The 15,583-nt window shown below is 49.2% G+C and overlaps 1 protein-coding gene across 1 annotated transcript; it reads left to right on the top strand.

The window, feature by feature from the left end:
- The first annotated feature begins 2,740 nt into the window (after positions 1–2,740).
- CST7 (cystatin F) lies at positions 2,741–15,206 on the top strand. Its single transcript, XM_081033962.1, has 4 exons — positions 2,741–3,010; positions 12,525–12,697; positions 14,771–14,887; positions 15,054–15,206. Exons 1-4 carry the CDS (start codon positions 2,941–2,943, stop codon positions 15,129–15,131), a joined length of 438 nt encoding a protein of 145 aa, XP_080890088.1. The 5' UTR covers positions 2,741–2,940; the 3' UTR covers positions 15,132–15,206.
- Positions 15,207–15,583: the final 377 nt, after the last annotated feature.

Genomic DNA, 15,583 nt, shown 5'->3' with positions numbered 1-15,583 from the left:
AATATGATAGCATTCATTAATCAGTATTCGTGGGGGGATATTAACAAGGCTGCAAAACGTGCCGACCTTAAGTCCCATCTTTCCAAAGTACAACCCAGAAAAGTCTGTTCACACTCCCTTCTGGACATTTTAAGTAGCCAAATGAACCATTTGAGGTTTGCCAAGTAGATTTCATACAGTTGCCCCTGTCTCATGGATATAAATATGTTTTAGTCATGATATGTATTTTCTCACTGAACTGAAGCTTTCCTATATAGAAAAGCTAATGCATCTGCAGTGGCTAAAGTCCTGTTAGAGAAGATTCTTCCTACTTGGGGAACTCCTCCTGAACTCCACAGTGATCGAGGACCCCATTTCACTGGTCAGGTGCTAAAGCAAGTCTGTGCTGTTTGGCCAGTCCTACAACATTTTCACTGTGATTACCATTCTCAATCTTCAGGTTTAGTTGAATGTACTAATGGCATTATTAAGATTCAATTGGCAAAATTTGCAGAAACTCTTCAAATACCTTGGCCAAAAGCTTTGCCATTTGTCCTTACAAAGCTCAGATCTACCCCTGTTGGGACACATAAGCTTTCACCTTTCGAGATAATTATAGGACAGCCCATGCATTTGGCTCCTGCTTCTGTTGATCCACAGTTGGTAAAAGAAAACACACTTCAATATTGTAAAAGCTTAATCATGTCTATTGAAAATAATCATGCTTTCATAGAACAATTTTTTCACAGTGTACTCCAGGGTAATGAAAAACTCAAAATCTATACTCTACAACCTGGAGATTTTGTTTATAAAAAACACCTCAAAAAAGATTCCCTCCAGCCTTGCTAGAAGGGCCCTTACCAGGTACTGTTGAGTAACCCCTGTGCTGTTAATCTCCAGGGAGTAGACTCTGGGATACATGTGTCATATCTAAAGAAAGCACCAAACCCTGACTGGAACTGTACATAGTCTGATGACCTGAAACTAAAGCTGTCAAAAATTAAAACAGGTGACTTCTGAAGGAAACAAAATACAAACATGACTGAATCAGGCTTGTATAACTCTTTTCTATCAATTCTTATTTAATTTTTCTCTTTTCATTAGAAGGAATGTACCCTTGCTTACATTTCCTAAGCTATTGTGAAAGGGGAACTTTTCTGGTTATTGAATCTATCATCAAGAACTTTGATCTAACTAAGATAATAATGGTCTGTGCTATATTATCCACAGGTTTGAGCTACTAGTTTAAATTAATTATATAGACTGGATCATTCTAATTGTTTTGAATTCTTCGTTACTAAGTTCTGAATCTGTTGCCTGTTAACCCTGGACACAAGCTGTTCCCAGTCTATGCACTTTCCCTCTGATGTGAGACGATAACCAGAAGAAGTCTTTCCTGACATTGGGGAACAAAAAGGCTGCTGAAGTTGGAAAACCTGACTGTTGATCAGCGATGCTTTCAGAGAAAGATCTCGATCAAAAGGGGGGAATGATAAAAATGAACTGGAACTTTAAGCAAACATAATCAGTTGGGAGGGTTTATGGGAGGAACTAGGGTTTATGGAAGTTCCACATAATATGTAATCTCAAGAACCCTACAGGAAGAACACTGTGTTTATAATAAAGCTCTGTGGTTCTAACTTCCCCTCACTTCTATAAATACCCCTCCATCTTGGCATGCAGGTCAGAGTATTGCACGTGGCTTGCCATATCATCATGTACTGGGTTGCAAACCTTTCTGTTTCCTAATAAGTCTTTTTTGGTGGTGAAACAGCTGGTCAATACTACTTTTCAGTTGACACTAATAACAATCCTCATGGCAGCCAGGAACCTGTGGGTTCCCAAGAGGTTACACGGCTCATCTGAGTCACACAAACCCGGATCCCTGCCTAGAATCCAGTAGGACACAGTAGGGCCCATTGGATACAGATCTCCCTCTGGATGGTGTTAAAATGCAGGTCCTGATTCAGAGAGTCTGCCTGTTCAACCAGCCCAGAGGATGTTGGTGCAGTCACAGTCCAGATGGTACTGGGAGCATTGAGACTCGGTCATCTCCTGTGTTGCCCAGAAGTCTGGAGGAGTGCATGAACCGTCTGTGCAGCTTGCTCTATCCAGGTCCTGAGCATTTACATTGAGGAAGTCCCCAAATCCTCACCACAACCCTATCAAGTGGGAAACAAGCATAAGAGTCTGTCTCATACTTAAGGCCACCCAAGTGTTAACAGTCAGAGCCGGATTTGCCATTTGGCTCCAAAGCTTCACTCCTAACCTCAGGGCTGGCATGTAAACAGGCACTCTGCAAGGGACTAGAACCTCTGGGCCACATACTGTTCTTTCTTCTCCTTCACTAGCTTTGAGCCAAAAATGGGCTGTGATCCATCAATCAGCAAACACTGCTCATCTTCCCATTTTAGGTGTAGAAATCACCAGAGGCAGCCTGTGCCCTGACCACGGTCATTCTCTGAAACTGCAGTCTGCACCCTCTTTCCTGCCCACTTCCCAGAGTGGGGGAAGGAGGGATGTCCACTTACAACAAATAACAGGCAGAGAGTCCCCTGCAGGGGCCCTTCAGAACCTCAGAATGCTGCAGGCTTGGGCCTGCGAAGTATGGTTTGGAGAAGGAAATCCAAGTAATTCTTCTTTTGAAAATCCCTGCTAATTTTTTTTTAATGCAATGTCTCTTCTATATGTGTTTCAAGAGTAGAAGATATCAGCGGCTTTGTTCATAGGTTTTGTTTCTCTGCCTCTTCTCCTTGCAAAGAATCGCACTTTGGAAACTTCAATAAAGGAAGTGGTTGACTTTGTAGCCGATAGATGTGGAGGTGAAGAGCTTCTGGTCAAAATGATTCAGCAAGAAACCACCACCCCTGCCCAGCCGCAAGGCAGGCAGCCCCCACCCTAGCCCCACACTCCCCAGCACCAATCCAGTGGCCCACAGCAGGCACTGCCTTCCGCCCAGCTATGCAGCCCGCCAAGGCGCTACTTGCCTTCTACGGCCTCATCTTGAGCACCACGGAGAACCCTTCTGCAGGTAAGAGGAGGGTCTCCCCTCTGCTCTGCCACTCCAAAGTATGGTACCAAGATTGCCCAACTGAGGCCTGGCATGCCCTGAGCTCCTTCAGGAGGCGGGTTCCTGGCTGCGCTGGCCCCAGTGGACAGCAGGTGCCCCAGTGCTGGTTGCAGCTGCCGTCGTGGAGTTCAGGGATAGGAATCTGAGGGCCACCTGAGGATGAGGGAGGTGACTTCTGTTCCTTGCCTCTCCCAGGATCCAGCGTGGTAGCCTCAGGACCTTCTGCCAAAGACTGACTCCCCATGACCCTCTGTGGGGACCGATCACAGGGATGCACGTGATTAGGCGGTTTCTATCTAATGGCTCATCCTTCCTGCCTGCTGGCTGATGTCCTGTAACTTGGCTCAAGGGACCCTGATGATCAGACACCATCATCCTTCCTGCCAGGCCAGGGCTGGGAGGAACGAGAGGACGGGAGATGTGGCCTTTGCACTGCCGCACAGCTAGGGTAGGTGACTTGCCCAAGTCAAGCAGCCAGTGAGCGCCTAGCCCTGCTTTTCCCTCATCCCTGCCACACACACACACACACACACACGCACACACACACACAAACACACACACACTCTAGTGGAGCTGGAGGTGCCCTCCCAGCACCAGAATCATAGGTCTTGAATGCTGGTTGAAACATGGAGGGCCGCCACCCCACCTCTTTTGACCAACAAGGAAGCAAGCTGGTGTTGGAGGGCTGAAACAATCTGGTGTCCTTCATTGGAAAAAAAAACTTCAAGATGCAGAGTGAATAGCCCTCACAGGCTCAGACACAGCTTGCAGCAGTCCCCAGGGTCCCTCCCTAGGATTCAGGGACAGTGTGGACCCTCCCCTGCTGCAGGTGGTCTGGGTGTCACACGTCCTCCCAGCCCTTACTACTAGTAACCCAGGACTGAAGTCCACTTGCAGGTAGAAGTGGTGCCTGCCCTCTCAATTGTACTGCGATTTAATTATTTATACTACTGGCAATTATTTTCTAAATTCTTTCTACTGTCTTCAGTTTCCTCCCCTAACAAAACAGGGACAGTAGTATCAGCATTTCGTGAGGAATCCTTAGCTGACTATTAGTGCCTTTTCACTGATAGGATTGTGTTTCATACTGGACAGAGCCCTCTCCAATTTGCTGCCCTGTCCACAGCTATGCCTGCCCTATATGGAGGTAGAGAAGGCTTCTCCCCGTCAGAGCCCTTCTCATCTGGCCTGGGCAATCCTGTCAGATCTGCTCTCTGCCACCGATAGAGGGTCCAGAGTCCACATGCACATGCTAAGGGCCTTGGGGCACAGAGACTCCCTGAACCTACTGGCTGTGGGGCCTAGAGCTCCCTGAGTGTCAGTCTCATGACCCATGAAATGGGTAAATAACCCATTCCCCTTGGGCCCTTGTGAGGCTTGACTGCGATAGTCTCGGAGACACTCACTAGGCCTGAGATGCTGGCAGTCACCAGCCCTAGCCCTCCTCCTGAGTATGTGCAGTGCTGGCAGCCCCCATGCTATACCACCCCACCCCATCCTGCTCCAGCTTTGATCCTTTCTCGTGGTGCTTTTTCATTTGACAGATGACAGCCCCAGTGAGGAGGCTCCTCTGGTGGTGGAGCAGAGACTGGAACTCAACCCCATACCTGGTCCTACCCACCTCCTATATTGTCCTATGGCTCCCATATCCTCTCCCTTGCCTCTTGGAAACAGATTCCGGACTCTTCCCGTGGCGGAGGGGTGGGGGGGAGGTTACAGGGACTCTGAGGGTGAGCCATCTTAGCATCTGCTTTCTCACCACACCCAGAAGCTAAACCGCACTGACCTAAATGCAGAGCCCCCAGTAGTTTCTTCTGCTGAGCCCTTCAGCACTTAGGGAATTGCTTCATCAGTTTCCTCAGCCCTTTTGTCTTCAGTTGAAAATTGAAAAGGCCTTCTTTCTCAACCTGTTAGCTCTTCTGGGAAGCTGCACTTAGCCACCATGTCACACTCACCACCCCCCAATTCCAAGTGGCAGTGACTCATCTCATTTTGAGGCCACCTGAACAAGGGCCTGGGGTCCAGCAGCTATCACCCCTTCTACCTGCAAGTTGACCTCAGTCTTCGGTTACCAGAAGTAAGGGCTGGGAGCACCTGTCACACCCGGAGGCCACCTGCAGCAGGGGAGGGTCTGTGTAGCCCCTGCATCTTGGGGAGGGGCCTTGGGAACTCCTACCGGCTGTGTATGAGCCCATGGGGGCTAGTGACCCACTCTCTGCATTTTGAGATTTTTCCCCGCACTGGAGGACACCAATTTGCCCTCAGACACCCCCACTGTAGCCACATTGAATATTTGATGTAATATTGATAATAGTGACACTATTGCATGCCGTTTATTGGTAAGAGCTTTATCTGTTACATCTTGTATATTCTTACCACTACCTTCTGAGAGCAATGCCGATATCACTCCCATTTTATGGATGAGGACATCAAGGGTCAGAGAGGTTAAGCAGCTCTCCCCAAATGACACAGCCAGTGAGAGGCAGAGCTGGGATTCAAACTATGGGAATGTCCCAATGGCTTAAGGCCAGGACTAACCGGCATCCCGTTGGTGCCAGAGAACACAAGCATCCTCAAAAAAATGGGCCTATTCATTACCCAGGGCCCCTAGAACATAGCTTGGGGGGAAGGGGTATGGAATTAATGTCAACCACCCAGACCAACTGAAGTTTGGTGTCATACGAGAGGAGCAGAGGGGCGCAGGACTCAAAATGACATCTCCAGATAGGCAGAAAGTGGACACCAGCCTGACAGGCACCATCCACCTCTCCAGTCCTTAGGCCCAGCCTACCAGACTGTGAGCTCCAGGAGCAGGGGGCCTATGGGGGCTACCTCCCCAAAGGTCCCAGCACCCTGCCCACAACAAGGGCTCCATGATACTGGCAGGGAAGGCCCAAGCAGCCACCTAGAGGAAAACACCCCCAGGTGATATAGGGAGGTCATTAGCATGGACTGCCAGTGTTTGGCTCTTGGGGACCCTGGGATTCTTTTCTCAGGGAGAGTTTCACACACTGGGGTTTCCTCCACCTCCCAGGCTGCACCTAGAATACTCCTGAAAGAGGAGTATTGGAAGATGAAGATGATTGGGAACCCCAACCTCCCAGAGCACCCCCTTTCCCTCCACATGTAGGACAGCACACAGGATGGAGTAGGACAGGTCCAAGGGTACGGGAGCTCTCTCCAAAGGATCTGGTCCTCCATAAGGCTTCAGGATGTGGACACGTGGTCAATGTCCCAGGTTCTGGTTACCCCTACTGGACATGCATCCAGCATATATTAAGTTTTTCGGAAAAGTAAATTAAGGGATGTTTATCAAAAACATTTGCTACTGGATTATTTTACTAACTGTTTTTTATCAGGAAGTCTTTGTCCCACACAATTTTATAGGACATTTGCATGTATGTTCATGGTAATTTGAGGGCAGATTATAGCCTCTTTAATCTACCTAGAAACAGTTAACTATTGCTGCAACTAATAATCAGGGTATTTACAGTGTCCCCAGGCTGGTGTCGCCTGTTCACCTGCAGATTTGACTGAAACTTAGCTATTTTCCCTAAGAGTCAACACACACTAGGAGGCCTATAAATGAAGTCTTCCGCTCATAAAAGACAGGGCACTGCCCACATGGATGTCCTGCAGAGCCTGGCATGCTGAAAGCAAATCCAGGGTCAGTGTCACAGTTCTGAAGAAGGGGGTATGGAGATGCAACAGAAACAGGAACAGGACGTTGGAGCAGGAATCATTTGTGATTTGTATAGAAAAATTACATTTTTAAGTGAGAAAAATCAAAACGTTTCCTTGAAGCTTTGCTTCCCATTTTGATCACCAGGGAGAGAAGACCCTTAGACATCTTTGATCATGGAAGATTGTACAGAGGACGGCCCGGGGATCCCTGGTGCCAGCCAGCGTGGCCCTAGTTGTCCCGGTTCCTGCAGCAAGTCTGAGTTGTTCAGGGGCAGGTGTCGCAGGGTCTGCACCTCGGCGCCCCTGTGGCTGATTCCTACCCACACGTTGGGTCTCAGTGCCAGCTCTCTAGGGCCTGTTGTCTGAGGACACGATCTGCACTTGCCCAGGCAGGAGTCCACACCCTCAGGAAAAATCTGGCCAGCGTCCTGATGTCCCAAGGGCTGGGACTCGGCTGCCCTCCGCCAAGTCCTTCAGCATTTTGCGTCTACAAACTGTGCTTGTCCCGTTATTGTTACAATTGTTAGTCCCTGGGAGGGCGGGGGGTGAAGGGGGAAAGGGGGCACCTCTGTCCCAAGCACATCATACCCTGCTCAGCACCTAGCCCCGCCCTGAGGTCATTTTGATCTTCCCTCCCTCGTCCTTTGGCCCCTTCAGGGAAGGGACCCTGATGGGGCGGGCCTTGCTCCTCCCTCAGTAGTACCTCCCTGCACCCCAAAATCTCCTGCCATCTGAGGTTATTTTCATGACCAGCCAAAGAGCAATTTCTTTCCTACAAGCAGTAAGGGGGTCCTTTGTGGAGTCCTGCTCCAGAACTGGTCTGGCAGGGCCAGAGTGGGGAGCAAACCCCCACATTTTCTCTCCTTTCTTGGCGCATCACCCTCACTTCCCACCTGGCTGTGGATAGAACTGTGTGAGGCTCAAGTCCTGAGGATCAGGCCCTGGGCCTTCATGTGTTCTCTATGCTGTCCTGGGAGGCAGTAGGTGGGGGTGCCAGGGGTGATGGTGGGGGCAGGGGGCAAAGGAGCAAGCGAGGGAGTCGCCTCTCATTTGGAGAAACTTCACTTCTTTCCAACTATGCGTGGCCTGTCCCCACCCCAGCATTGGTCCTTTGCAGAAGAATTTTTTGTTTCTTCTCACCAATCTGCTCCTCCCGTTTGTCCTTTCAGTGCCCATCACCCAGGCCGTCATGGTGCCACCAGTCTGAGTCACAGACTTTCTTGGCCCCACATCTGCCTCCTGCTAAGTACTGTGGGTTCTGCCTCCACACTCAGCTCTCTCTCCTCCTCACCTAGGTCATTTCCACCACTTTCTCACTGGTCTCCTCCCCCCAGCTCCCTTCACTCAGCGCTCTTTTTATGTGCAGGTTACAGGTTACCTTCCTGGAATCTGCCCAGCCCAGGTCTGCATGCCTCCTCCCTTCCTGTGCTGTGGACTTCTCAGTCTCAAAGTCATCTTGGCATCGCTGCCAAAAAATACTTCTCGAGTGAGAAAAAGAGAACGTAGTCTTTAGAATTAGTCAAATCTGGGTTTAAACCTGCCCTGCACGCCTCTGAGGCCTCAGTTTCTTCACCTGTAGAGTGGGGATGCAAACACTGCCCCTGCAGAAGCGTGAGAAAAAGGAATTGAAGAGCAGGCTGCTCCCCCAGACTTCAGCTCCCCAGCACAAACCACAAGTCCCCTAACAGAGGACAACGGTAAGGAGGGGTTGGCTCTCGGATTGGGGTCCAGGGACCTCAACCATATGCTCAACACCCGCTTGTTTGTGTGTTTTCTTCCCTGAAGGGGAGTCACCTCTTTGGGATGTTTTTCTTTATGATCAGCCCTTCCTTGTTAATTTCTATTGAATCATCCTAAAAACAGGTTTGACTTTTCAACTTTTTTAAAAATTAAAAATGGAGCTTTTATTGTTTGGACCCCTGTGTTGACTTAAAGTATTTTAGGAAATATGTAGTTCAATAAAATAAGCCAACTTCAATATTTTTCATAACATTTTTGTAACTTTACCAAAATCACTTAGGAACTAACATCACATTTATCTGAGGTTCAGCCACACCTAGTTTCATTTCATTGTTTTAATTCTGCTAAATTCAAGCAAAATTGAATGTAATACATTTTATTTAAAAACGGTTAACAGTGGTTACCTTGGAGATGTTGAGAATGATTTCTAATATTTTTGTTAAACTATTCTATATTTTTCAAATTTCCTACCAAAAATAGGTGAGCTTGTAATCAGAAAAGGCAATAAATGTAATTTTTACAAAGCAACAAACATATTAATCCACAGTGGAGGATGGGAGACGTTGTAATAACTGGAGACTCGATCCTGTCCATTGAGGGGCTTCTTTCTTTCTCTGCTGTGTAGACTACAGTGATGAACAGAAACAAAGCTGTTTTTCAAAACAGTTTTTTGTTAAAACTGAAATTCACACCTATCTTTCTGTGGTCAGTAAACACAGGTATCCCAGGGGCAGCCCTGTCCCAGTGTCAGCATCAGTGTGCACAGGTGCCAGGAGACCTCCCAGCACCATCTGAATGAGAGCCACGTGGGCAGCCAGGGAAATGAAGGTTTCAGGGCCTGACGCAGCCTGATCAACCCAGCTCTTGGCACGCAGGGGACAGAGCAGGTTTTGTTGCTTCCATCTTCAACACTTCAACTGAAGGCCTCAGGCAGCTTTTGTGGGATGTCATTTGAGACCTGGATTATTACAAAGGAGAACCTCAGAGGGCATTTGCAGGGGACAAAGCTCTGGGAAAAACTTGGACCAGCAGTTGGTCATTACCTTCTGTTGGAAAGGGCCAGGTCCTTTGAGCTGCTAAAGCATAGGGAGCCCTGCAGAGGAATCATGAACTTAGTCTTGATGTTTTGCCTTTGGAATCAGGGAACCAGCTAGGGAAGACACATTGGCCAGGCAATCCCAGTTGGTCAGGCAGTGTGGGTCCTCCCCAGATGGCAGGATGCCCCCCCAGGGTCACAGAACTTACATGGCTCCACACCTTCTCTGTCCATTCCCAGCCTCCTTCCACTGTACCTCCCACAGGGGAGAGGAGACCCTGCGGGCAGGCTACACGAGACCAGCCAGCCAGACGTCCCATCCTAGTTCTCATACTCAGTGGGGGTTTCATGTACACACCATGACGTTAGGTATCCTGGTTCCGGGTAGGGCTTCATGCAGACCTTACTTGGCAACAGAAAGGGCCTCCTCTGAGACCCTTCACTTCAAGCTAATTAGATTACTGACACCCTGGCAAGGCCTTTTCACTGAGCTGAACTTCCGTCTTCCTCTTCTCATCCTCTGCTGTGACCAGTGTAACCCAGGCCAGTCCCCTGGGAAATGTCCCAGCATGCTTGACTGACCCCAGCCTGGGGCCATCAGCACAATCTGTTTCAGAGACCCTGAACCCAGCTATAAAGCCTTTCCCCTTCTTTCCCCATCCCCCTCCCACAAGGGCTCTGTCCCCTGGGCTCTTGGGCACAGCCTCACTGGCAGGCCATAGTAAGCACAGAGCCACACAGGTCCCCATTCTGTTGGGTGCAAATCCTTGAGCAGTTCAGGTTTCCAGTTTTCAGCCTTGTCATCCCACTGGCCCTTTCTAATCCTACCTCTAGTACAAGGTAAAAGGTACTTTTCTCAGCCCCCTTCCATCAGTGCCCATGAGTGGGGGACTCCTTGTCCCCAGTGGGACATCCCAATCCAGCCCCGGGGAGTAATGCTTCTATTAAAACTCCTAAGCTCTGTTGAATCCATGCTGCTGTTTTCCTCCCTAAGTTTTGATTTCTTCACAATCCAAGGAACCACCTTGACTCCCCTAAAAATCTGTTTCCCATTGTCCCCACCATTGTCTTCTCTAAGATAATGCAGCAGGAATCTCTAAGCCGGAAGCTTGTCTGATTAGCACGGCTGCTGCCCACACACCCCAAGTCTCCACTTCCTGTTGCGTGGGCACTTCTGCTACATGCTAAACCTCCCTCCCTCTGCAAGGATGCAACGTCCCTGTCTGCACTGGCCCAGATGGCAGCCACAGCCATGTTCAGCTATAGAGCAACTGAAACCAGCCATGCTACTGAGAAGCTGAACATGCCATTTAATTAACAAAATAAAGTTGCTGACTGGGCCAGTGCCAGCATTGTGGATTATGTCTAGCATGCTAACATTTCATGAAAATCTGCGGGAAAGTCTTAGTAAAGAGAAGCAGTTCACAGACCTAAAAACCCTCTTCCCCATCCTCCCTACCCTCAATTTGTTTCGATTTTTTTCTCCAAACTTTTAACTTTTTGTTATTTTGATATACATGTAGTCTATGACCTTTGTAGTAAAATTGACAAATTCATCCATGAGCCACCAACCAGAAAAGGCGACCATTCATTTGTTGCTATAAAGAGCCTGTGGGTTTTTGACATTCCTATTATGTTGTTGCAGTTTAAAAGGTTAAAAATAATTGCAAAAACCACAATTATGTTTGCACCAACATAGTATTTTCTTTATAGTAAAATCCAAAGTAACCTGAATTAGTACACACCCACACCTGGCCAGCCTTGCCTTTCAGCACCTCTCCCCATGCCCTCCTCACCTTGGCCTTGTGGTCCCGACCCCTGGGACACCTCTGCCTCATGGCCCACAGCTGGCTGTCAGACTCTCCATACCCACAGACAGATCCCTGCACAGCTCCTGCCTTTCCTCACTCTCTGCTCTGATATTTTTCTTACCTGTTTACTGATGGAATGAGAGTTCCAGAAAACATAAGCTTCTGAATCCCCTGCAACTGCAGGATGAGGAGGCCTCACCCCATGGGGAACTGGATAAAGGAGTAAAAAGTCAGGTTTTTCTTCATAGAGTTCTTGGGTCCATCTGAGCTCTGCTACTGGGAGCAGAGGACATGGAGAACAGAGGAGGGGTCTCGGGGTCCCTGGTTCTGTCTGGCTGTCAGAGGGAGGGTGTATGTAATGGTCGGGGAGAAGCCCCTCATGTTGCTTCCCCCATCTTTTATCCAAATACGGACCTCCTCAGGACAAAAAGCGCATGAAATGGTAAAAGAAATCCTTCCCTCCCTCCCTACAGCAGCTATGTGGAATAAAGCCTTCCTGGCCTGGCCCTGCCCTCAGACTTGTACCCAAAACAGTGCACAAGGAGGCAGCACATGAGGGGTACCAGGTGCTATGGTGCTGCCTAGAGAGTGGGGGCCCCTGGCAGTGGGGCCTGCAAGCTGGGTGGGTCCTAACAAAAGTCCCTGAGGCAGAGGACAGCAGCAGCGTCCTTACAATTGAGAAGGTAGGACTGGCCTTTGGGCACTCCCTCATGGTCCACTTGTTGGGGACAAGCTGAGAGGTTGGCCCATATGGCAGCCTTGAAATCCAGCTGGAGTGACTTCTCCCAACACCCTGAGGCTGCATCCTGTCCAGAGACTCCGCCACCTTCAGACGTGTTCCGGTTTTCTTTAACACACATAATAACCCAGGGAAATAATCCTGGGTTCTGAAGGAGGCTGTGTGGGCCGGGACAGGGGACAGGGACTATATCTTAACCATCATTGTATCACCCACCTCATCTGGTCCGCAGCCTTCAGTAAGGGACAACCATGGCGATACACAAGAAATGCACTTGGGGAAGGGCTAGACAGGCTGGGGTGGGTGGACAGGTGAGGGAAGGGCAGATGGGCAAGGAACTGGACAGGCTGGGGACCACACTGGGAGCAGAGAGAAGTGAGCACGAAGGTGTGAGGTGTGGCACCTTGGACCGAGGGCTCCACTAATAGCAATGTTCTTTTCTGGTTCTGTGTTTTGCTCTTTCAGATTTTTGTTCCCAGATCTTGAACTCATGTGTAAAGCCAGGATTTCCCAAAACAATCAAGACCAATGACCCAGGAGTCCTCAAAGCGGCCAGACACAGCGTTGAAAGGTTCAACAACTGCACGAATGACACCTTCTTGTTCAAGGAATCCCACATCAGCAGAGCCCTGGTCCAGGTAAGGGTTTGGGTTCTGGCAGCCAGTGTCTCAGAGACACTGCTAGGAGGCCAGGTTGCAGAGGTTCCTGTCCCACCAGGAGCCCACCCATCTAATGCCCTGACCATCTAGAACACAGACCAAGTCATGTGGCTGACAGCAACAGCTACAGACAGCCCACGAGCAGCCCAAATCAATATCACCAGAGTTGAACAAAATGTCCTGGAACAAAATGTCCTGGAGCCATCTCTTACTGAAACCAGCTTCTGCTGGGCAGAGCCACCAAGAGTAGCACCAAAGAGGGCAGGGGCAGAACAGAGACCAGAGGTGGACATGCAGAAGGCTGCCAGTGGGGAGAAACTAGAAGCTAGGCCATAGGAACCAAACTGATGCAGGTGCTGCCCTCTCAGAGGGGCCTACTGCACCACCTGCCAGAGATGCCCCCACCCAGATCCCACCCCTCTCCACCCCCTCACCACAATGCAGCCCCAAGGGACCTCTTGACATTCTCCACGTGGGTCTTATTCTTTCACATCAGAGCTTTGCCCAAGATGTACCTCCTTCCCTACACACAAACCCCACCTCCTCTAACCTTATCCCCATGTCACACCCTACGAAGTCGTCATACAGATGGCTCAGCGTTCCCCCTCCTAGAGGGAACCCTTCAGGGCAAAGTAGGCCTTGCTCATCTGTGTGCTGAGAACAAAAGGTCAGCCTGGGATAAGGGATGCAGAACAGAGATGAGGCACAATCCAGAGACAGCTGCCCGGCAGTCATTGCCTTTGCTAAATCCAAGGACATCGTACAGCCATTCAAAGGCAAATTCATGGATGTGGGAAGCTGACTTTGGACAAAATCCACACACTCCTATGAATGAGTAGTGGTGAGGGAAGGAGGCAAGACGCAGACAGTCTTTACACAGTACTAGTGGTTGGTTATCTTTGGTTCACAGGATTATAGCTGATTTTTATTCTTTATTCTTTTTGGCAACTGCAAACCTTTTATGAGTAGTGTATTTTTATGATTAGAAAAGCGTCTTGTAGAAGACAGTCTGGTGTGGGAAAGGCTTTACAGTAGCACCTCATTTTTCGAACGTCTCCATTGACAAACATTTCAGTTTACGAATGCCATAAACCTGGAAGTAAATGCTTCGGTTTTCAAACATGCCTCGGAAGTTGACCATGTCACGTAGCTTCCGCTGAGTGCAAGATCCCGAGGCCTAGCTGTCGGCTGTTTTCGAACGTTTCAGAACTTGAACTGTCTTCCAGAATGGATTATGTTTGAAAACCGAGGTACAACTGTATAAGGTTTACCATGTAAATAGCCAAGTGTCATCACTCCAAGGATAGAATCCCAGGGACCATGTGAGGCTGTGGCCTCGTGCAGGAAAGCTGCAAGTGTGAGATGCCCTGTGCCCAGTGCCCAAGGGCCTTTGAGGGTGGGAATTACACCTGTGAAGTTGGGGTCTTTATTTCACTTGATATTTGGTGGGGCTATGACTGAAAATTGAGGACTTCTTTCTCTGAGTCCTCTGAGACCACAAATGAAAGGAATGAACCAGGTTGCTGCCATATCCAAGTAGAGGAGGGCTATTCTGAAACTGAAAAAAATAACCCAAAAACCCCACAGCATTGACAGTAATGGTGAGGGGAGCTAGCAGACACCCTGCTTGCACTCATCACATGTAAAGGCCACATAGGGCAGGCACCAGTGGATGGTTAGGGCATGGGGTCCAGGGCGATCCTAGTGTGCTGCCCTCCTGATGGAAAGTTCTAGGCAGGAAGGCGATATCCTAAGACAGGACACAGAGCATGTATGTCGCCCCCCAGGACCAAGAGCTAGGTCCTTGAACAGGAATGAGAAGGTGAGTGAATGAAGGAGGGGTCTGGGTCTAGCCACAGGCTTCCTTCCCACAGTGGTTCTGGTGAGTTCCACATGCCCTCTCCCCCACTCACTCCTTTTCCAGGGGGCATGGACCAACCCCATCAGGGCATCTTTACCACCTGTCTTCATGCTACCTCCTGCTGGCAAAAGAGCTGCCATCCCTTCTGACCTGAACCAAGCAACCCGGGCCCTGCCCTCTGTTCTCTTTAGATAGTGAAAGGCCTGAAATACATGCTTGATGTGGAAATTGGCAGAACTACTTGCAAGAAAATCAATCACCCCAGTCTGGACGACTGTGACTTCCAAACCAACCACACCTTAAAGCAGGTAAAACAAAGGGGTCTCACCTTCTAAGGAAAATGCACACACATGCGCACACACACACAGACAGCAGCACTGGGAACTCTGCAGAGCTTCTGGTGGGTGGCCTCGGTGGAGCAGGTGGCCTCTGTAACAGGCAGCATAATTCTCAAGGTACTCTTCTTTGTTTCAGACTCTCAGTTGCTACTCTGAAGTCTGGGTCATCCCCTGGCTCCAGAGGTTCAAGGTAACCATTCTCCATTGTCACTGACTTTGGCCTCTCAGCAATACTACAGCTGCTGTCACTTCTGAAATAGTATCTCCCAGTGAGCAGAATGGAAGTGCCCATGGGTTCATTATAGAGTAGCTGGGATGGAAGCTACTAGATTAAATACATTGAATTATCTTCTAAACTTAATTTTACCGATGCTGTGCACCTGGATTCAGGGTCTGAACATACGGGACTGAGTCCTCCAATGGGAATGTTTCCACCTCTGAGGGAGCCCCTCCCACCCAGTTACCCAGTGGTCCCCGCCTGATTATCCCATGGTCCCAGGTCTCTGATGAAAGCCCAGAGATCCATCCTTTTGTCTGAATCGTTACAGCACTGAGCAGAGGGACTAAGTCTACTATTGAGCATCTTCACCTTTTGTGGTTGAACGAACATGAATAAAGAGTTGACCTCAGAGTAATGGGTGTTGCTTTACCTGTTAAAGGGAGTCA

This window comes from Rhinolophus hipposideros, assembly GCF_964194185.1.
Source record: "Rhinolophus hipposideros genome assembly, chromosome: 22".
NCBI lineage: Eukaryota > Metazoa > Chordata > Mammalia > Chiroptera > Rhinolophidae > Rhinolophus > Rhinolophus hipposideros.
This window is presented reverse-complemented; position numbering and strand designations above follow the sequence as displayed.

What these genes read in the sequence shown, in the direction of transcription:
- CST7 (XM_081033962.1), top strand. Translation starts at nt 2,941, where the DNA reads ATGCAGCCCGCCAAGGCGCTACTTGCCTTCTACGGCCTCATCTTGAGC. An exon ending in TCAGCAGAGCCCTGGTCCAG is followed by an intron (nt 12,698 to 14,770) that starts GTAAGGGTTTGG and finishes TGTTCTCTTTAG; the next exon opens with ATAGTGAAAGGCCTGAAATA. An exon ending in CCAACCACACCTTAAAGCAG is followed by an intron (nt 14,888 to 15,053) that starts GTAAAACAAAGG and finishes TCTTTGTTTCAG; the next exon opens with ACTCTCAGTTGCTACTCTGA.